Source organism: Chenopodium album, chromosome 16 (genome assembly GCF_948465745.1).
Source record: "Chenopodium album chromosome 16, dcCheAlbu1.1, whole genome shotgun sequence".
Taxonomy (NCBI): domain Eukaryota; kingdom Viridiplantae; phylum Streptophyta; class Magnoliopsida; order Caryophyllales; family Amaranthaceae; genus Chenopodium; species Chenopodium album.
This window is the reverse complement of record NC_137849.1, coordinates 40,091,731-40,113,901: the sequence shown is the minus strand read 5'-3', so window position 1 is coordinate 40,113,901 and position 22,171 is coordinate 40,091,731. Positions and strand designations below refer to the sequence as shown.

Here is a 22,171-nt window from a genome sequence, read left to right as displayed (position 1 = left end):
TCCATTTAATTATATAAAAAAGTTTGTAAACGGTTCGATTTAGAAGCGGTTAGGTTCATAAACGGTTCGGTTTATAACCAGTTCGGTTTACATTCAGTTCGGTTTTTAAATGGTTCGGTGCAAACGGGTAGCAGTTTGCTAACGGTTCGGTGTAAACGGTTTTTTTGCCAGTTTAAACGGTTTCGGGTTGGAATCGGTTTCGGGTTAGATACAGTTCGGTTCTTTTTCGGTTCGGTTTTCTTTCAGTTCGGTTTATATTTGGTTCGGTTTGTTAACGGGTTCGGTTCTTATACGGTTTAACATTATTCGGGTCGATTCGGTTTCGGGTTTACTAAAATACGGTTCGGGTCGGTTTTCGGTTTCAAAAAAATCGGTTTTTAATCGGTTCGGTTCTCATTTGGGTCGGTCGGTTTCGGGCAGTTAAACGGTTTCGGTTTGAAATTTGACAGCACTAGGTTAGCCACATATTAAAATTTGTCTTCATGTAAATCTTTTTAAATGAAAATCTTTTTGGAAAACTTATCAAAGATAAATTATGAAAAGAATACTATCTTTAAGAAAATCCGGATTTTATGAAATAAAATCTTTTTAATAAATCTTTTTCCAAAACTTATTTCTTTAAATCTTTCCTAATTCAAGCTTGTCAAGCTTTTGTCACGTTTCTAATAAATCTCATGTATAAACCTAACGAACATATTTACAGCAAATCTAAAGAATAAAAACTTAACAAAACTAAATTGCTTCGTCAATTATTGTATTACAAGATACTTGGGCTTCACGCAGTCCAGGACTAAGTTCCTGCTGTCCCTTGTCTTCCAATTCTCAACTGGAACTTCGCAGACTAAGTTCTTGTGAAACTTGCTGTCTTCAACGCAAGCCAAGTTAAGCTTCTCAACTTGCTGTTTTCAAGTTCCTGGTTGGAACTCTTCTTCTATTGACTTTAACTTTTCTCTTGATTTTCCTTGAGTCTTCATAAAACAACCTGTTCTTATTCCAACACTTAGAAAATACTTATTAGCTGAAATTTGCTAGTTTGTGTTCATCATCATCAAAACCTATAAGCTTCAACACTAGATACAAAGTATAATTTTTTACACAAAATTCAACGATTAATATAATCTACATACCATTGGAAAAGCGGAAAAATAGTTTAAACAAGATCTTATGATGTATTTATAAGCCTATGAATTAAACCTATGTTTTGATCTAACTTATGCATGTTTAATAGTTGAAGTTCCATTCAATTTATCCATGTACAAGGGGACCTTTTCTGGAGCATAGGGACTGTCAAATACAAAGTACAATTTAACCAATTTCCCACATACTCTTGTAAAAGATATCTGAGGAACACTAGATGATGAAGAAACCCTTAAATTTGACAGTTAACAAATTATCACCATTGCCCTTAACGCTCCTAAGAATGCCTCCTACTCTTCACAGGATACCCAAAACAGTCGAGCAGAAAACGATCGTTACAGTTAGATCACTTCGATGATGAAAACGATAACTGAGCTGAATTAGCAGGCATGCAGATTGCAGATTATATGGTTTTTCCTCAAAAAAAAAAAAAAAAAAAAAAAAAAAAAAAAAGGTTGCAAATAACTCTAAACAACATGATCTTTCCTTACCTTATCCCTGTTTCCGAGAATTCTGATGAACGTTTAATAAGATACCTCCAACTTGAAAGCTGATCCTGTCATAAGTACTGATCAACGGTAAAGCATGTCTAGAGCACTACATACAAATCTAATGAAAAAAATACTACACCATAGAATTGGACATCATACAATGCTGTTCTGCTGTTCCTGCAGAAGTTTTGACGCAGCAAATATAGGTACATTATAGACTTAGACAAGAGTGACCCATATCCAATCAACCAATCTAAATTAGCAGACACGAATCTGAATTGTTATCGATATTACATGACCTAAATTTACAAGAACAGAAAATTGATGCAAATAAGGTAACAAATCCTATTCTGTACATTGACAAAAATACAGTTTGTTCTTTACATGTTTTCCTTTTGCGTTGCAACTCAAAATATCCTAACCTTTCATGGAAAAATTTTGCAGCTACCATGAGAGTTGTTAGATACAGAAACGAGACATCCTATAGCAGATTCTAGAGAAATAACTAGTTGATAGGGCTACTGAGTGTAAACTTCAAAAATATCAGACATTTTTGTCGCCTAAAGTTACATTATATTATAAAGCATCATCATCCTAGATGACATCAACTATCGATGGTGAAGCAACACTCTTGCATCACCGTCTCCCACTTTGTAATCCATCTCAATGCTTCCATTCTCGAAAAGCAACTCTTCAGATTTCGATATTTCTGCCAAAGTGTATTGCCCTTCAATCAGGTTATCAGCCTCCAGTTGCTGCATCTCAGACTCTACTAAAGCCTGCATTTGGGCACGCTCCTTATCTCTTGGGTATGTGCAATACAAGAATGAGTAGATGATGCAGCATAAGGATATTGGAATAGCTATTGCAACATAAAGAGCGCTGGCTAATGATGCAGCATTTGCTCGATCTGTTGCTATTTCTTCTGTGATAGTGGATCCTTTAGATACGGGCTTGTAACCATAGACATGCTGAGCCAATATGCCAACAACAGGCGGTGCAAAGGATGAAAGTATTGACTCAAATGATCGATCCAATGCATAGATACTTGTTCTTGATTTTTCAGGAACAATCTCTGCAAATATTGGACTGCGCACAGCATTTAAAATCTTGAACAAAAATATTCTCTTTTTGGAGAAATAATATAACACGGATAAGTCTAAATATTTAAATCCAAACAAAAAAATAAAACCACAAAGAAAACAAAAAATCCAATGGTCAAATTGGTTAACAAAGATGCATGATACCAGGCAACAATAACACACCATAAATATAAACAAAGATGAACCAGATTATGAAGGTTTAAGAAACCAACAGTCTTTGAGGCTACAGTTGCTAGTCATTCCAGCCCAAAAAATCTACCATTAATCTCACTTGATCACCTCGGAAATGACAATACCCTATATAGGCTGTTGAGCCAGCTCTTAAAATTATCTACGTATATTTCTGTAGATTAACTCCGCCAGTGGGTTTCCCGCCAGTGGGTTTCCCGCTGCCAGTCCCAAGCCTGGATAAAGGAGGAGGGTTACGGTAGGCCAGTGACAGCCAGTATAAAACTTCGTCACATCCCATGACATGAGCCAAACAGATATTTTCGTGGGGGCGTTCCCTACTCAGCGACGCGCTGCACTTCCTAGACCCGGGTGTAGTGATAAGTATGCAAGGGTTGCTAGGTCGTCGCCCAGAAGCGACGCGCCACATTGCCCGAGTGTGGTGTCAAATGAGCAAGGGCGTGCCATTGGGGCGTTCCCTACTGAGCGACGCGCTGCACTTCCCAGACCCGGGTGCAGTGATAAGTATGTAAGGGTTGCTAGGTCGTCGCCCAGAAGCGACGCGCCATATTGCCCAATTGTGGTGTCAAATAATCAAGGGCTTGGAGTTGGGATCAGGAGGGAGCGTGGGAGAAAAGAATTTAGTTTGCGGATTGGTTCTTGGAATGTGGGGTCTCTTACGGGAAAATCAGCAGAATTGGTAGAAGTAATGAAAAGACGACGCGTGAACATCATGTGCCTCCAAGAGACAAGATGGACAGGAGAAGGAGCTCGAGGCTTGGTTTTGGGGTATAAGGTATGGTATGTTGGGCAAGAAACGAGCCACAGAACAAGGAATGGTGGAGCTAGGAACGGAGTTGGTGTGGTTCTCGATGAGAGGTTGGCAAAAGAGGTGATCGAGGTCTATCGGAAGAACGATAGGTTGATAAGGCTGAAGTTGCTATGTGGCAAGGAGATTGTGAATGTTATCAGTGCTTATGCTCCCCAAGTGGGTTTAGATGCAGAAGAGAAACGACAATTTTGGGAGGACCTAGACGAGGTGGTGCAGGGTGTCCACCACTCAGAGAAGTTATATATTGGAGGGGATCTAAATGGGCACGTTGGGGCGAGCCGAGATGGCTATGAGAGTGTCCATGGAGGCTTTGGGTATGGGCAGAGGGACGCCGGTGGTGAAGCTATTATGGATTTTGCCCAATCATATGATTTAATTTTGGCTAATACTTGGTTTAAGAAGAGGGATTCACACTTGATAACTTTTCGGAATGGAGCAAATGCAACTCAAATAGACTTCCTGCTCACAAGGAGCATAGATAGACAAAGTTGCATAAACTGTAAGGTTATCCCAGGGGAGAGTGTGGTCACCCAACACCGGCTATTGGTAATGACTATTCGTCTGAAAGAGAAGGCGAAGAAAAAAGTTAGACAAGAAGAACCAAGGATAAGATGGTGGACCCTAAGGGATGCAAAAGCTAAGGTTTTTACAGAAAAGGTAATTGAAGAAGCGGATTGGGATGGAGAGGTGGATCCGGACATGACTTGGTTACGAATGAAGAACTGTTTCCTAAGAGTGGCCAAAGAGGTCTTAGGGGAAGTAAGGGGAAGAACTTCGGTACAGAGAGATACTTCGTGGTGGAATGAAGAGGTGAAAGCAGTAATTAAGCAAAAAAGGGAATGCTATCAAGCCTTAGGAAAATGTAGGAGTGATGAAACCTTTGCAGCGTATAAGGAGGCTAAGAGCAAGGCAAAGGCAGCTGTTCGCCAAGCAAAAGAAAAGGCATATCAGGAGGTTTATGAAAAGCTTGATTCCAAGGAGGGAGAAAGGATCATTTATAAGATGGCAAAGAGAAGACAAGAGGCAAGGAAGGATATTGGCATGGTGAAGTGTGTCAAAGATAAGAACCAAATGGTCCTAGTGCAAGAGGAGGGCATCAAGGACAGGTGGAAGGGGTACTTCGATGAATTATTTAATGGAAGTAATGGAGTTGTGATAGGAGATACCTCTATGAGTGATGAAGAAATCAACATGGAGTATGTGCGAAGGATTAGGAGAGTAGAGGTGGAGATTGCACTGAGGAAGATGAAACCTAAGAAGGCGGTTGGCCCTGATGGGGTACCGATAGAGGTGTGGAGGTGTTTGGGTAAGATTGGTATTGATTGGTTAACAAACCTTTTCAACAATATATGGACGGCTACAAGGATCCCACAAGATTGGAGGAAGAGCACCTTGGTCCCGGTTTATAAAAACAAAGGAGACGCTCAAGATTGTTCTAACTATCGAGGAATTAAGCTTATGAGCCATACTATGAAGTTGTGGGAAAGGGTGATTGAACAAAGGTTGAGGGCATGCACAAGCATTTCAGATAACCAATTTGGTTTTATGCCTGGGAGATCTACTATGGAGGCAATCCATTTGATAAGACAAATGATGGAGTTTTATAGGGTAAAGAAGAAAGATCTTCATATGGTCTTTATTGATTTAGAGAAGGCATATGACAAGGTGCCAAGAGAGATACTTTGGTGGGCAATGTTGAAGAAAGGTATCCCACGAAGGTATGTAGACCTAGTTAAGGATATGTATCGGGATGTGTCAACAAATGTGAGGACATGCGGAGGGTTGACAAAAGATTTCCCTATTACAATCGGATTGCATCAAGGGTCTGCATTAAGCCCTTTTCTTTTTGCAACGGTTCTAGATGAATTAACTAGACCAATTCAAGATGAGGTTCCATGGTGTATGCTGTTCGCAGATGATATCGTTTTGGTGGATGAGACTAAGGATGGGGTTAATGTCAAGTTGGAGCAATGGAGGCAAAGGTTGGAATCTAGAGGGTTTAAGCTAAGTCGGAGTAAGACTGAATATTTGGTATGTCGTTTTGGCACTCAGAGGGGGACAAGCAATGAAGTGGTGAGTTTGGATGGAAAGGATTTGACCATGAGTGAATGTTTTAAGTACCTAGGGTCGATCATCCAGAAGAATGGTGACATTGATCAAGACGTGACCCACAGGATTAAGTCAGGGTGGCTTAAATGGAGAGCGGCCACGGGAGTGTTATGCGACCGCAGCATTCCCTTAAAGTTGAAGGGAAAATTCTACAGGACTGCCATAAGACCAGTGTTGCTCTATGGTACAGAATGTTGGGCTTCTAAGAAAGAGCATATTAAAAAGATGGAGGTTACGGAAATGCGCATGTTAAGGTGGATGTGTGGAAACACTTTAAGAGATAGAATCAGAAATGAGGTTATTCGCAAGAAAGTAGGTGTGGCGGGCATTGTAGATAAATTAAGGGAAAATCGTCTGCGTTGGTTTGGACATGTAAGACGGAGACCCGAGGGTGCACCGGTGCGAAGAGTGGAAGAGTGGGACCATGGAGGGATTAAACGAGGAAGAGGGAGACCAAAGATGACTTGGTTGGAAGGAGTGAGGAAGGATATGAAGTGCATGGATTTACGTGAGGATGAAGTTTTGGATCGTAAGGGATGGAGGAGAAAGATTTATGTTGATGACTACACGGAATAATCAAATTTGGTTCATGTTAGCCGACCCCACTTTTGGGATTAAGGCTTTGATTGATTGATTGATTGATTGATTGATATTTCTGTAGATTGTTAGTAAAACACTTGGGACCATCAATCATGGGTTTATATGTGTTAAATTTTCTTTGTTCCAATTCTTTGACAAATTAATTGATGACAAGTGCACTTATAAGAGAATGTTCTATTGTAATCAACCTATAATGTAGTTCATGACACAGCAACATCCTCCATCAAGAGGCCTTTTTTACTATATGAACTGTATGTTATGTGGCACGCAAAATAACAAACCATATTGTATTATAATAACATTCTCCAAGACTTACTTGTTAGTGGCAGGAGCATTCCAGGATATGAAAAACCCGGTGATAAACATGAGAAAGCCATGGGCCACAGCAGTAGAAGGATCATCAGGTAAAACCAACAGAAGCAGACCCGTAAGAGGGATTGCTGACCCAGAGCTTATCTGTGCTGATATAATCCTTCCAGCATTAGGTAAACGCCTTGACAATTTGTCACCCAGCCAACCACCAAACAGCCCCCCTATTGAACTAGCAATAGTGAATAGCCCAATAAGAATTGCTGTCTCTGTGTGAGAAAAACCAGTGAGTTCCAACCACATGGCTGCAAATGACAAAGCTGACCAAGGGAAAGAGCCCATGACACCCTGGGACACGATAATCTGGAAAGATGGAATTTTAATAACCGATTTTGCTTCATCAACTAATTCTTTCACCTGTGAAGAAAATGATCCATTGGCCTTCACTGAAGTACTATCATAGGAGAAATGTGGATCTTTGGCAAATAAACGAACTAAAATTCCCACGATTACACTGATTAATCCAACAAGATGGAATGATATTCTCCAACCTGGAATTCCCATCACTGTTATTGGAGCAATCAAAACTGAACACAGCCCACCCACAACTGAGCCAAGGTTGGATGTCAGCTGCAGCCACCCAAATGCTGTTCCTCGATTACTGTCATCTGTTGAGTCAGCTACAAGGGACTGAATAGCAGGAGCAACAATCGCAAGTCCTATCCCATTTAGAGCTCTTGAAACTGCCACCTATGTATAAAATTCATTTCACATATTTCTGAATAGTTAATAAGTTAATCTCCTCCAACCTGAAATGCACATTTACTAGAGGTATGAAGCAGCTGTACAAAGACTACAATAAGGTCACAATTTATGAGTAAGAACTTTAAATCCACATTCTTCTTGACAATAGATTAGAAATTTCTTGACAAGCATTAGGTGTACACTATGACAGAAATGCTAAGACTAAAGGCCAACAGCTATTCTTAAGCAACAGCCAACAATACCGAAACTAATTGTGAACGGGGTAATGGTGAATGTCAAAGTTGTAAATGCGGCCATTAATTGAATATCTACTAGAAAATCTACGCTTTTCTCTAGCTCCATTTTGTCAATCCTACCGTTGCAAATCTTCTTTCACTCTGAATTCTGTACCCAGTAAGATTGCTGCTTTTTACTAACCCAATTTTCAATCCACTCCTTTAATATTCCAGCATTCCTCTTACATTTTTGAGGACAAACATCTCTTGACTGTTTCATTGCCCTCTACCCCTTTCATTTCACGATTGGCATATCTCTCTCATCTAGGTTATATGCCAAAGATCATTGCTTTTTAGCTATTCAGTTGAAATTTTATACATACCTTCCTAGATTACCAATATTTCTACTCCACCTAGGACTCCAGGAGTAAAGGAATGAAGTTGTCATTTAAAAAAACCTAAAATGTTCCTTTTATTAGCTTAACCAATGCTACGCTGACTGTCGAGTCATTTAAGAGAAAATAGCACATGACCCCAGCACCCCATTTCACATTCATACAAATTCTAAACCCCTAAATTATAAGTGGCTGGAAATCTTAGAATATTGGAATCAACTCCCCCCCCAACACACACACACCCCCGCCAAAGTGAAAACTTTGTACAAACAAATGCAATTGTTACGCATAAACTTCAGCCACCTTTTACTTCCCAGCTTCAGAATGAAAGCATGACACCAATGCATTAGATTCTTGATGCTACTGCAGCTTTGGTTCTCATTTAAGAGTATTTACTTAATAAAATAAAGGGAGAAGGAATGAAATGTGGGAATTTTCTGCCCATTTTTTTCACATCTGATTTCAAAGTTTAGACTTTTACACCCTTTTTTCTCGGGGAAGACGGGAGGAAAGAAACAAGAGGGGGTGAGGAAGATGAGATCACAATGCTGACTGACTCTGCCACTCTGCTCATCTGCTCCCACTATTGTCAATTTGTCAATTGTGGAGAATTTTGAAGTTTCTTTACTCCGTAATTGATCTCTCCTTGCTGTGTGGGTGTGTTTGATAATAGTTTTTTAGGCACTCGATTTACTAAGTACGGATTTTAGTCCTTTTTTTTTAAAAAAAAAAAAAAGTTTGATACCGTAAAATAAATTTTATTTTAAAAATAGCATCTAGATGATGGAATTCGGCCAAATAGTCAAATTTTCGGCATTTGAATTTTATTTTCTCTTCATCTTTGTGCGTGTGTGACATTAGGATGCACTTACTTGAAGATTCACACACCTAAGGTTAATAAATCTAATTTGATGAATCTACCATTGCCTCCCCAATTGAAAGCAGAATCTTGTGGATTTCAACTTATGGAATTTCAACAACAATGAAAGTTTGCATAATTAAAACCTTTAACAGATAAATGAATGAGGAGAGGGAAGAATATAGGTAGAAATGATTAATTTCCTATTTATGCATTGGCTAGCTCTCACATGCTCCATTGTGACCCAAATTGTCGGAAAATTATAAGTCCAAGCATCATAAACTTGACTTTTTTGTCGTAATGCGTCATTAAGGTGTCATATTTAAAACAAAATATAATTCAAAATATTAATTGATAAAAAATAAATAAAGCAAGGTTCACAAATTGTCTAAAAAACTATTTTATGATAATCTATACTTATATTTTAAAAAACGTTCCTAAAATAGAATATGTGTCACTTGTCATTTTTTCTAAACACTATAAACATGACATGTCAGCAATATGTGTTACTCGAGACCAACAAATACTAAATTATCTGTCTTACCATCTTAACTATTCATTTATTGTGTTTTTCAATCAAACAAATGAGTACTAACTTGGATAAGATAATTAGTGCTTACAAATCTTTTTTCAGTCATGAAATTTCAAGATAATTATCAAAACATTAAGAAAAAAAACAGTTGATTATGATTAACAAACTAAGACCTTATTCTTTTGAGCTTCTGGGCAGAGCTAATTAGGACAGAGCAGAGCAGATTTCAGCAGAACAGAGCAGGACTGGACTTCCACACATTACGGAGCAGAGCAGGAAAAATAGAGAAAAGCAAATTAGATTTCAGCAAAGCAGGAAAAAGAAGAGAAGAGCACAACAGAGCACATCTAAAGAATATGACTTAAATAAGTACAAACCAACATCCGGGGCATCGCTCTACGCCCGGGCCATTTTGCTCTTAAATGGCGTTCCATATAAAAAAGTGTCGAATGTAAAAAAACAGTGCCAAGTCAGTCGTCGGCGTGCGTTTACCATTTTCTCTCTCAATCCTCAGTACTCCCGCCGATCATGACTCACGATTCTCCCTCTATCGTCCGTCTCAACATCGGTAATCTCTCTCTTTCTCTCTCCTATCTCATCTCTTTTTCTCTACATATTTTCATTCCTTCATTAACAAGCAAAGCATTTTGATTATCAAGAGTATAATTCAACTGTGATTCACTTCAAAGTTTCTGATTTTCGTTGTTCTTCAATCTTTTGGGCAATTTTAAGCAAAATGCAACTTAATTGGAACTGAATTACTGTTTGATTATAACTTTTTTTTTTTTTGTAATTATGCTGAAATTGAAGTGGGGTTTCTTGATTGTGTTTGAGTATTTGTTGTTGATAATTTGAATGTTAGGAGGGAAGAAATTCTGTACGACATTTGATACATTGACGCAACGTGAACCTGATTCGATGCTTGCCGCGATGTTTAGTGGTCGCCACACTGTTTGCCAAGATTCTGACAAGGTTACCCTTGTTGCCTTCTTTTGTATTGACTAGGTGTTTATTGTTTATGTTGTTATCGCGGTGATTTTGATATTTGATCATGTATAAATGTGTAAAGAGTGTAGTTGATTATCCGGTAAACCGAGTAAGGCGAATTAGTATGTGAAAGTGGTACATTTGGCCTAATTTAACATTATTAGGTTGTGATTTGCATACCATTAATGGAAAATTAGGTAACATTGGATTATAGATCAATGTTATAATGTTATCAGTAGTAATTAAGCGTGTAGATCAGTTGATTGAGTGTAAAAAGTTCTCAGTCAATGATTTCGTTGGGGAAGTGTAGAAAGTTACATGAAGAATATTGATAAGTGAAGTTCGCTCTGATTTTTGTGGGGCTTTGGGGAGGGGCGAGGATCCGAGGATTAGTGGGTTGAATGTCAGAAAGAGCAAGTCCGAATTCTTAACCTAACATTAGGAACAAATATTTGTTTATAAATTATAACTAGAGGAACCTGGAGAGAGGGGGGGGGGGGGATTTTGGGAGATTCAATGTTTTGAGAAATTTGAGGTTAACAGGATGAATTTTATAGGTGGGAATGCATATGCCAAAATTTTGTCTTATGTACTCATGTCGGACAAGGGCATGGAATTTTTAATCTACATGACTTATGAACCACATATAAATAAAGAGTAGAGTACAAAGAAAAGGAAAATGAAGAGAAATTTATATGATATATGTTCAAATTTTAGCTTCGATCCTATCATCCTAATTTAACAAGAACTAGCGAATAAATTAACATGATGTCTGTATTTATGCATTTCTAACATGAAAAACACATGCAACAATCTTTATAATCAAGATACTGTTACATAAATGTTGTATCTGCATTCCACACCTGCTTTCAATTTTTGGATAATGCCCTTGCATCTCATTAGCGTTAAGCAGTTTAACATTTTGGGGGTATGAACCTTGTTTCTGTGGTTGAGCAATTCCAAGTATTCATTTCATATTGTATATAAACCTATTGAAGACTAGTTAAACAAACCTTTTCCCAATATTTAAGCTCTTATTTTTGTAATGAAGGCACACTCACATACTCTCTGATCCTAAATGGATTCCATTGAAGTTTCAATACTTTAAACCAGCCACATAATCATTTTTGGTAAAATGTAACTCTGGTCTCGTAAGCTTTGCACAATAACAAACACTAGTCAGCTTCAATGCTTCATGCTTGGCATCTCACATAAACTCAGATGTCCATGATCTTACAAAGTTATAAAGTCAGGGTCTAAATTAGAGAGGAACTTCTCTTTTTGTAAAACTAGTTTTGTAAGAAGGGATCACAATAGAAGCTAAGTAAATTTTCTCCTCATCAACCAAACAAGAAAAAGCTATTCTCTTATATAGGAAGAAAGAAAAATAGCTCAGTGACTGCCTTAATATCATCTATTGTCATGCAGCATCTAATTTCTCAATCTTCAGGCATATTATATGCTTTGTTATAACTTTTAAGTAATAAACTAAATGTAACTTATCTTCAGGGCTATATCTTTGTGGATAGAGATGGTGAACATTTTCGACATATCTTGAATTGGCTACGGGATGGTATGATTCCCAACTTAAAGGACTCCGATTATGCTGAGCTACTACGAGAGGCCGAATACTATCAACTTCTTGTAAACAAAACTCTTTTCACCTTTACATCTTTCAGATCTAATTTGTATGATATAATTGATTGTTCTATACTTCTACTACTACCTCCGTTTCTTATTATGTGCAACAAAGGAATATTTTATGTCTCACGAATAATACCCCTTTTTAGCACATAATAAGAAACGGAGGTAGTATATGCTTTACGCCAATTTGCATTGCTATTGCCAATGTGTTTTCAATCAGTGATTGCATCCAACAGTGAGCAGGATGGTGATGGGTGAGTGGGTGACTATACAAAAGAAAATGCAGTATAATTAACTGCCTATATCCTAGTCCCCCACCCTCGTATCCTTGTTGACGTTTACTAAAATGTTAAGAAATATGTTCATAAATGTTGAGTGGAGTGTTATCCAATGTCTGCAATATGAAATTTTGCGTTGCAATTAAGATCTGAACTTCTTGATGTGACTAGATGAATAATTAGCATGCACCTAGTGGAAAGTTACTTCGTTAGAAGATATACAACTGGATTGTTAATGAGACTGATAAAGTGATAAGTAATTGAAACTTTAATAACAGAAGAGGGTGTATCAGTGTGATGTTTCTATATAAAGCTGTATGTGGGGAAAGGTTCAGTAAGTCTCTTTGTGATTCCTCCCTTTGTCTCACCTGCTTTTAGTTTTTGGTGGTGAGCCTTACTCAATTGCCTGGCTCTTGTCTTATACTCATGTAGTCATGTTTGAAATTTTTTTGTATCTACTTATTCGTTGCAAATTTTGATGATGATCTCTGTATTAGTGCCTTTCTAGAGGAAAAATAGTAAATAAGGCAGATTTAGAAGGAAGACAATTCAATCTTTTGAAGGTTAAAAACTTCTAACAATAGAAGGAAATATTTGATTCATAGAATATGTAGGCATGGTCCCAAAAGGAAATGAATACAGTCCATCTGTCAGATTGTAAGATAACTGAATTTTGTCATTGTATCCTTCTGCTAGATGAGGATTTGTACCTTGAAATGTATGTGGCAGTGGGGCCTTTGATTCTGAAAAATATGAGTGGCTGATATTTTTAAAATAAATCAAATTACTTTTGATTGTTATACTAAAGTATGCATCTTTGTTGTGGGACACACTATGGTTATTGTACTCATATGCCAATATAATTTTGGGACTAAAGCTTTGCTGTTGTTGTATATGCCAATATAATATTTACACTTACTGCACATCCTGTTTAAGTTAGTATTATTTGGAATGGGAAAATGCAGCCTGATGTAATTTGCTAATTGGTAAAAACTGGAAATTTTTTAATTTATAGATTGCAGTTTAAATGACAACTTTACAATGAGACTCTATGACAATTTTCTGGGACATTGTGGCTTAACTTGTTTCTCAATGCTGTTACTTGCTAATAGTGGACAAGAAAAAAGTTTGATGATTGTTCAAATATGAACTTTTCCATTGCTATTCATGCCTATTCCTCTTTTCATGCATAAATTTGATTTGTAATACTGGAAGGAAGACACTTGAAAGGTCGGAATGTTGTGTAGCTTATCATTACCTAAATTTTTTGCATGAACTCAAAATGCTCATTTACAACTTTTTTATTCTGATTCAATTAGCTGGGAAGGTTGATATTGCATTTACTGAACATGAGAATGGATTTTGTTGTCAGGGACTAATAGAGAGAATAAATACAGCTCTAAGTAAGAAGAAAGACGAGGATGATAATCCTGAACTAACCCGTCGTGATATTATTAAGTGCATACAGTCAGAGAAAGTTAAATTTCGAGGGGTGAATCTTTCTGGGCTTGATCTCTCTAAACTGGTAATGTAAAATGCTCATGCTGTTTCTAAAAATGTAATCTACCTAATTTTTCTCTTATTATTTCTGCTATTCAGGACATTTGACAAATATAATTTCACTTTCTGACATAATGGAAACTTTAGCGTTAGGTTCTGTTAATACCTCTGGCCCGATTTTTTTCCTTTCCTCTTCCATTAGCAAATGTGTGTCACTAGATCCAGGTATAACATGGCTGCCATTTACCTAAGGTGACATATCATTATGTAAAATCTTTTTCTTTATTTGTACTAGGATTACCGGATTAGATAAAGGTCTGATCTTTCTTCTTTACATTCAGCAACTTTGTTTTTACTTGTTTTAGTTCTACTTAGTTTACAATTAAATTGGGTCTTTCTTTTGATGAGAGCCTGTTTTATTTCTATCTGGATGAAAGGTGAACTGGCTAGACAAGGCAATCAAAATCACCCACTGCTGTGTTTGGTGTAATTTCTTCAATTATCGATATCTTTCCTAACACTTAAGGTGGCATTTAGTTGGGAGAGTTAACAAAGGAAGTTCAAACCTCTTAACCCCTTAGTGAGTGTTTGATTTGGGCTTTTCATAATTTTTTCCCCTTTCCCCTTTTTCTGTTTGGACTTTACCCCAACTCCTGTTCCTGGTAATATGATGGAAAAAGTGGCTGTGATGGTCAGGTCGTTAGGTAGAAGAAAGCAATTTTGGTGGTGAGATGAAGCAAGTGGCAGTGGTTGAGAGAGAGAGTTTTGGGTGGGGGGGGGGGGGGGGGGGTTGGTTGGCAAGTTAGGTAAAAGAATTCAGATTGCGTGATCTTGAATGAAGGTAGAGTTGCACTTGAAAGTGTTCTCAAAATTACCTTATGTTTTGGACCTGTGCTTTTGTTGAGAACAAAGTCCTTGCTATCTTTAGTACTATTTTTGTTCAGTGTTTGTTTCCAAATTATCTACTATATTCTCTATATATACATGTACTGTCATATGATTGTTTTATGTATATCTGATACCCTGTAATTACATTGTGTTCAGGATCTTTCAGATGTGGATTTTAGCCATGCTTCTCTTAAGGGTGTATTCTTCTCTCGTGCAAACCTTCAATGTGCGAAATTTCGGGTGTGTAAGTTTAAGTGTCTTAAGGGTTTACTTGTTGCAGTTCATATTTTCATATTATCAGATGCGACCCTAAGAGTTTCTATAGTGTGATTTCTTCATCTATTTTTGCAGGATGTAGATGCTGAAGGTTCTATCTTTTATAACGCAACATTGCGCGAGTAAGTAACTTGAAGAAAATTTTGAAATTATTTAATAAATCTCATGGTTGAGTTGCATTTTTGTCTTTGCCACAGCTACTCTGGTTTCTTATGTCTCTTTTAGATGGTTTACTTCATATATTTATAATTTCTGGGGTGCTGATGGATTTGTCTTACCTGTTGAAGATGTGAATTTACTGGGGCAAATCTTCGTGGAGCTTTACTGGCAGGTGCCAACCTGCAGAGTGCAAACCTGCAAGGCAATCTTTCTTATCAATCTGATTAATGTTTTGAATTTGTTTTCCCATTATCTATTACTGTGAAGAATACCTGTGCTTTTTGTTCAAACTCCAATGCACATTGTGCACATTATATTTTTGTTATTGAAAGTATGTGATTTTCTTTACTGCAAGTGAATGATTTTTCTGTATTGTTTGTTGCTTTCCTTTCTTTTTCTCTATGTTGCTATCTAACAAATCCTACTCCCCAAAATACTTCCTTCACATGAAAACCTTCCACCAGCATCAGCTCTAGCTCTGTTGCTTCTTTGTCGATACTAATGCTGTTTAAATACTTTCTCCAAATCTTAAGCTGGTTTGATGAGAATCCAAGGCCATTTTGTTTTTCTTCCCTTTCAGCACCTAAATTGGACTGTACTCGAAATTCCTAATCATATAGAATTCTGAGGTATCCAAGTAGTTATATTATATTTTATTTTTTAAATTATTACTTAATCTTATGGTTCATCTGACATAAGAAAAAATTGGTTCACTGTGTTCGACATAAGCTCCATAGAAGGCACACCGCATTCACCTATTATTGATCTTCATTGGCTTTTTTTTTTTTTTTTTTTTTTAAATACTTCTTTTTCTTTTCTTTTCTTTTTCTTGGGGAGAGGAGGGGGGGGGGGGGGTGGTGGGGTTGCTAAATATATTCGCTCTTTTTTCCATCACTGATAGAATTGCTTGAATGTTCATGATTTGACTAATGGTGCTATGTTTCAGGGGATCTTAACTAATGTATAGTAACCCTTAGATATTAGGGGGCATTGTTGTTTTGTAGTGTTCTTAGGAGAGATCAATGAAAGGAGATTTGGACATAGCCTATAATATCTATGTAGTGTTTTTTGGTGTTCTACTGAACTTAATATCATTTCATATACAATTATACACATTGAAGAACTAAACGCCTTGCTTTACTTTTCCGTCTACAAGTTACAATACACTTAAATTATGTAACACCAAATTCAAAACTCTAACCGAACATAATACCTATACTATATTTGTATATTATGACCCTAATGAGTGTTGCTATATTCTCTAATTAACCTGGAATCACGAACCAAAACATGCAAATTGGGACCTAGTACATTGGTACACTATCAGATTAGTTTAACAAAATTAGGTAGTGAATCGCGTTCTCATGCCTGTAGTCTGTAGAGCATTACCAAAGCATAATTGCTTAAAAAATTAATGGACTTGTCTTTTTGCCTTGTATGTAATTTTAGAATATGCCTTTCGAATTTACTTAACCTTTTCATTACTTGCAGATGCTTGTTTGATTGACTGTAGTTTCTGTGGAGCAGATCTGCGTTCTGCTCACTTGCAGGTTTGCTTCTTATCACTAAATCTTAATTCCTGTACACTTGTATCTAAGTATCTTGTAATGGATTCAGATTGCTACTATTTTGCTAAGACAAAATAACAGGAAAAATGAAGAGAGAGAATATAATAAATCTAAACACTATTAACATAATCATACTAGACTACCCATGATGCACCTTGTTAGATCAATTTATTACATATCTTTTTACCCAATTGTGTCTTGCATTTTTTTTTTTTTTTTTTTTTTTGAAAAAAAATTAAAAATATTATTAATAGCTCAAACACCAAACATCAACAAGCTGCCCACACAAGCAGCACCAAGCCTAAACACAAAATAACAAAACACCCTATCTGTACATCAGTTTCTTAAACCACTCTACATTTTTCCTACTAGTTTTAGTAGGCATTACAAACTCAATTCTATATCTAATATGTTTCAAGAGCTCCACAATGACCTTCTAAGGTCTTCTGATGCACTTATCCCAGACAGCTTGATTTCTCTCTTTCCAGATAGCATATAGCAGCCCTGCATAGTGCATACAAGCTCTGGAACACCAGTTTTGAACCTTCCAGGAATCTGACTCAACTTTTCATTGCAATCTTCCAGAGAACTAGGACACATCTGAACATTAAGGCAATGAGCAAGGACCTTGCTGCATTTCATGGAGTAGTCACACCCAAAAAACAAATGCTCAACAGTTTCATCAGCATTATGACAGAGAGCACACTTAGCATTAGCACTCACACCAATTTTACAGAGAAACTCTTTCACTCTGATCATTTTCCAGAAAATCATCCAGCAAATGATCTTGTGCTTAGGAATGTTGAATCTTTTACAGATCCAACTACACCAAGGCACTTCTTCATATTGCTTAGAAAGCCATTTATACCCTCTAGCAATGATATACCCTTTCCTGTCCTCTTTCCAGGTATTACCAGAATAACCACCCTTTAACTGTTCCTTCACCCACCAAATTTGTCTCCAACTCCAGCTAACATTATTTGGGCTCTTAAACCTCTTCCAATTCTTCCCTTTCAAGTACAGGCCATTAACCCATCTTAACCATAAGCTGTCCCGCTTTTGAGCAATATTCCAAATCTGTTTCCCAAGAGCAGCAATGTTCCAAATCTTGTAATTCTGAATCCCCAATCCACCTTGCTTCTTATTTCTGCATACAATGTCCCAAGCTACAGGAGGAAACTTAGTATAAACAGCTTTACCACTCCATAAGAAATTTCTACAAGTAGCAGCCACCCCATCTATCACACTTTTAGGCAACAGAAAGATAGTAGCCCAATAGATGTGCACAGACATCAGAACTGAGTTCATTAACTGAGTTCTGCCAGCATATGAAAGAGAATTGTGTCTTGCTTATATGGTGTTCTTGTTGCCCGCCTTAAGATATTGACTAATATCATCAATCTTGCTTTCACAGTTATCACCTAAATGTACCTCTGTTCTTTCTTCTTCTTCTTTTTTTTTTTTTCTTTTTTTTTTTTTTTTTTTTTTTTTTTTGCTTGACGATTCAGTTTACCTCTGTTGGAGGTTAACATAGGGTCCTTTACAGTAGCTTTATCGTTCTAATAAAATGATCTTGGAAACCAACTTTGTAGCCATTACTCTTCAAGAATTTTATAGTTTTTCTGGACATCTGAAGATAAATGTGACTAGAAGTCAAGTAGAACTTATTATTACCATATGTCCATATTGAACTGAAATCATGTAATGCTGATGATAAAGGTTGATATCAAATTTGGTGGTGAAAAGGTCGCACAATTGTGTACGGAATTGAATAATAAAATCCAAATGGGAACTGCTTGTTAGTACGAAGATTGGAAGAGTGGGACCATGGAGGGGTTAAATGAGGGAGAGGGTGACTGGAAATAACTTGGTTGGAAGGAGTTAGGAAGGATGTGAAGTTTTTGGATTTGCATGAGGATGAGGTATTTGATCGTAAGAGATGGAGGAGGAAGATTTTTGTCGATGACTACACGGGATAATCACTTTTGGTTCATGTAGCCGATCCCACTTATGGGATTAAGGCTTTGATTGATTGATTGATAGATAATGGTTTAACAATTGCCAATGTTCAGGGTCTAAAGTTGATCATTTTTGTATAAATTATGAAAAAAAATACATACATACGTTTATAGTGAGTCTACAAACCAATTTGGGCTGTTAGATCTGAGTTATTTAATCAAGATGAGAACTTGAGAGCTGATAGGATAATCAAGATGCCATACTAGTCTTTGATGGAAAATGCATCTGAATCAAATAAACACCTGTATCATTTACTTTTACAGGTTTCTGTTTTTTTACGAATTTTAAATTAAACAAACTACTTCTGTACAACAGCTTTAGAGGCTTAGAGCAACAAATTAAAGAAATTTGTTGTCAATTTTCCTGTTTGATTTTGATCATTATTAATGTCTTTTTTCTCATAAAAAGTTAAATTATGGTTTAGATATTTCCATTAGGGTGTGTGGTTTTGATGGTTTGTCTGTGCACTATGATGAATGTACTGGGTAAGGGGAAGCTTAGTTGTGAAGTGTGAATTTGACCTATTATAGATCACAATTTAGGTCATTGATGATTTGGGTATTAAACTGATATTATTGAAGTTGAGATTTGCATGTGAACGACGGAAATCTTACTGTTATACTGTGGATTCCTAAAAGTTTGGACCAGAGGTTATTCTTATTCACTATTTAATAAGGGTAGTGTGACTTGATCTGCGGAGTTTGACTAGTTTGTACTTCTTAGTTAGGACTTTGGACATATTGACAAACTAGTTCATTCAACAGCTTAATTTGCGAAACACTTTTAATACACCAGACTAGATTAACCATTACCAACTTCTAGCTAGCCCTTGCTAACTTCAGCTCATGTAATTCCAAATAGAGCCTAAGTTGAAGTTTCAAATTGTATTATTGAAATTTTATATACTTTGCCCGAAATGAAGCTGTCTGCTTTTATTTTGTAATTGCTTGATTTACCAGCATGTTAAATCTGTATGTGAGCTTGATTTAAGATGCAAGTCATGATGGTGTTTATTTGACTACCTTTACTTGCCAGAGTGCAGATCTTACCAATACCAACTTAGAAGGCGCTAATTTGGAAGGGGCCAACTTGAAGGTAAGCTTTTAGTTGATTTTAGCTTCTCTGCTGTGCATCAAAATAGTCTGTGTCTAAAAAACTTGAAATTTGGAGCAATAAATTATGACATGATAAGGTCACTCTAATCAGAGATAAGACTGCAACAGAGGAGGCATAATAAATGACTTGCAATGTTTTTCAGGGGGCAAAGTTGACCAATGCTAATCTAAAAGGAGCAAATCTTCAGCGAGCTTATTTACGACATGTTGATCTTCGGGAAACGGTAAGTGATGCATATTTTTCACCAAAACTTTCAATATCCGCTACTTTTCCACTTCAGGATGACCTTATTTTGGGAGAAAAGGGGGTGTGGGTGGTGGTTTTCATGGAACCAATGAAAAATTTAGCAAAAAATAAAATCTTAATTAAATAAATAAAAAGCTTAATGAAATCAAGGGTTATAATCTTGTATCCCACACAAAGTATGGTCAAGATTGAATAATCACACAGATTGAAGCTCACAAAGATGCAAGTAGGAGAGAAAAAAAAATCTCATAAATTGATGATAGGCAAAAATTGATCGCACAACATAATTTTCCCCATTTTACAGAGTGGGTTACACATACTTTTTAGTTTACCCTAAGTAAATACTAACAAAAGCCCTTAGGTTACAGGGAACAGTCAAGATTAACTTGTTAAAACATAAAAGAAAGGCCGAAAATTTGCTCTGCAGACTCACCCCGAACTGGGGAATCCACTCAGGTTGAAGTATTTGCCAAACCTGGAATACTGAAACTCCAGATACTTGAGCTATTGGGGAAAAAATCCCTGAGCGGTGAATTCTCAGGAATGCTATTTGAGAAAATTCCCCTTGGCTAGCTTTTTGACAAAGAGTATTTCTCCGGCTGGAGCACTCATTAAGAAAATTCCCCATGACCTTGCTTTTTGACATAGAATCCTCTTTAACTTTTGCTTATGTAAAGCAAATTAAGGTTTGGGATGGTCAAACTTGTGGGTTGGCCTCCCAAATTTCCTCCACTAAAGACTAAGAACCACCGTGGGGGCGTGAGGCACACCACCATGATAGGTGCTTCCGTGATTTCCACTTCTATCAATTCTAATGCTCCCACATCTGTAAGTTCACCCAACTATTGCTTTTACAAACATCTGCCCCTACTGCACAATTTTGTTCTTTGAAAAATTCTAACTTATAAATTTGTCCAGTATGCATGCTTAATTTTTGGATATCAATAGAATATCGATGAACATGTACGAACCAAAAAAGTGTGCAGTTAGCAGCTTTATGACCTGTCCATGCTTGTTTCTTGGTAGAATGTTATCTAGTTTTCCTTTTAACATAATTGAGTATACTAATATGCATAACCTTGTAAAATTAGTAATTTATCACTTCTAGTTTAACTTGGTTGTGTTGTTTCTGTCACTACTATTAGTAGAATTGTATTTACGTGTCAACATCAATAAACTCCCGTCCGGCTCTAGAGAAAGCAAAAGTTGCTTTGTGTATACAAATTAGGAATAATGGTGTTGTGGTATCAATATCTATCATCACATATTTTGATATTTAAGACCAAAGGGTATGTTGTATCACCTAGGAGCGTTTGATATGCATCTTGTTTTTTAATTAGTTTTTAAAGCTATGGCCTTTTTTGGTCAACACTTCCTGTCATATTTATCTATTTATCCTGGCTAAGTTTCGAATATTTCTTTTGAGTGCAGTTAAATTTTCTTGATTGAATATCTATTTTATAAATATATAAAATAGGACGTCATGGTTTCTCACATTGATGCAAGAACTCTTTCAAACCAAGTATTTTTTTCTTTTTCTCACATCAGGATTTGGGAGGTGCAAAGCTTGATGGTGCAAATTTGCTTGGAACTATTCGATGACACAAGCATTCTGCACACACATAATGTGTGCATCGTTATCACTTACTAGTTACTACTTTTCCTGCCCAGAAGTCGTCGAATTTGGATGGTTTCAAGTCAAGTTTCAGATGTATTAAATATGTCTAATGTCGGTTGATTGTGCTCAATATCCCCATTGTCCATATGCTTGCTGATGGACCTTGGACTGATGGATCTTGCCCATTTGTATAGCTAAGAATTCTCAACATGGTAAATGTGTGATCTTGTCCATTAATTATTATTATTCTTCCTTCAACAATTATAGCGAAGAACTCTGTCTAACCCTTAGCTACCAAGGTTGGCTTTATCCTCACGTGTAGTCCTGTCTTTTCTTTGATTTTGATTTTGCATTGCA

The 22,171-nt window shown here is 36.8% G+C and overlaps 2 protein-coding genes across 2 annotated transcripts; one reads left to right on the top strand and one right to left on the bottom strand.

Annotated features, from left to right (window-relative positions):
- Window positions 1-1,747: 1,747 nt before the first annotated feature.
- Window positions 1,748-8,009, bottom strand: LOC145584291 (uncharacterized). The gene is made up of 3 exons (XM_081641164.1): window positions 7,905-8,009; window positions 6,757-7,499; window positions 1,748-2,717 (listed from the first exon to the last, which is right to left on the bottom strand). The coding sequence occupies exons 1-3, from the start codon at window positions 8,007-8,009 to the stop codon at window positions 2,237-2,239; spliced, it is 1,329 nt and encodes a 442-aa protein (XP_081497290.1). The 3' UTR covers window positions 1,748-2,236.
- Window positions 8,010-9,928: 1,919 nt separating this feature from the next.
- On the top strand, window positions 9,929-22,057 carry LOC145585290 (FH protein interacting protein FIP2-like). Its single transcript, XM_081642006.1, has 11 exons — window positions 9,929-10,083; window positions 10,378-10,487; window positions 12,012-12,146; window positions 13,797-13,949; window positions 14,969-15,052; window positions 15,164-15,210; window positions 15,376-15,449; window positions 16,739-16,797; window positions 19,870-19,929; window positions 20,093-20,173; window positions 21,745-22,057. The coding sequence occupies exons 1-11, from the start codon at window positions 10,044-10,046 to the stop codon at window positions 21,796-21,798; spliced, it is 897 nt and encodes a 298-aa protein (XP_081498132.1). The 5' UTR covers window positions 9,929-10,043; the 3' UTR covers window positions 21,799-22,057.
- The last annotated feature ends 114 nt before the right edge of the window (window positions 22,058-22,171 follow it).

Coding starts and splice junctions, on each gene's coding strand:
- LOC145584291 (XM_081641164.1), bottom strand. CDS start 8,009: ATGAAACAGTCAAGAGATGTTTGTCCTCAAAAATGTAAGAGGAATGCT. Junction 7,500..7,904: donor AAAAGCAGCAATCTTACTGG/GTACAGAATTCA, acceptor TTTTATACATAG/GTGGCAGTTTCAAGAGCTCT. Junction 2,718..6,756: donor AATGCTCCTGCCACTAACAA/GTAAGTCTTGGA, acceptor TGCTGTGCGCAG/TCCAATATTTGCAGAGATTG.
- LOC145585290 (XM_081642006.1), top strand. CDS start 10,044: ATGACTCACGATTCTCCCTCTATCGTCCGTCTCAACATCG. Junction 10,488..12,011: donor TTTGCCAAGATTCTGACAAG/GTTACCCTTGTT, acceptor ACTTATCTTCAG/GGCTATATCTTTGTGGATAG. Junction 15,211..15,375: donor TATAACGCAACATTGCGCGA/GTAAGTAACTTG, acceptor TACCTGTTGAAG/ATGTGAATTTACTGGGGCAA.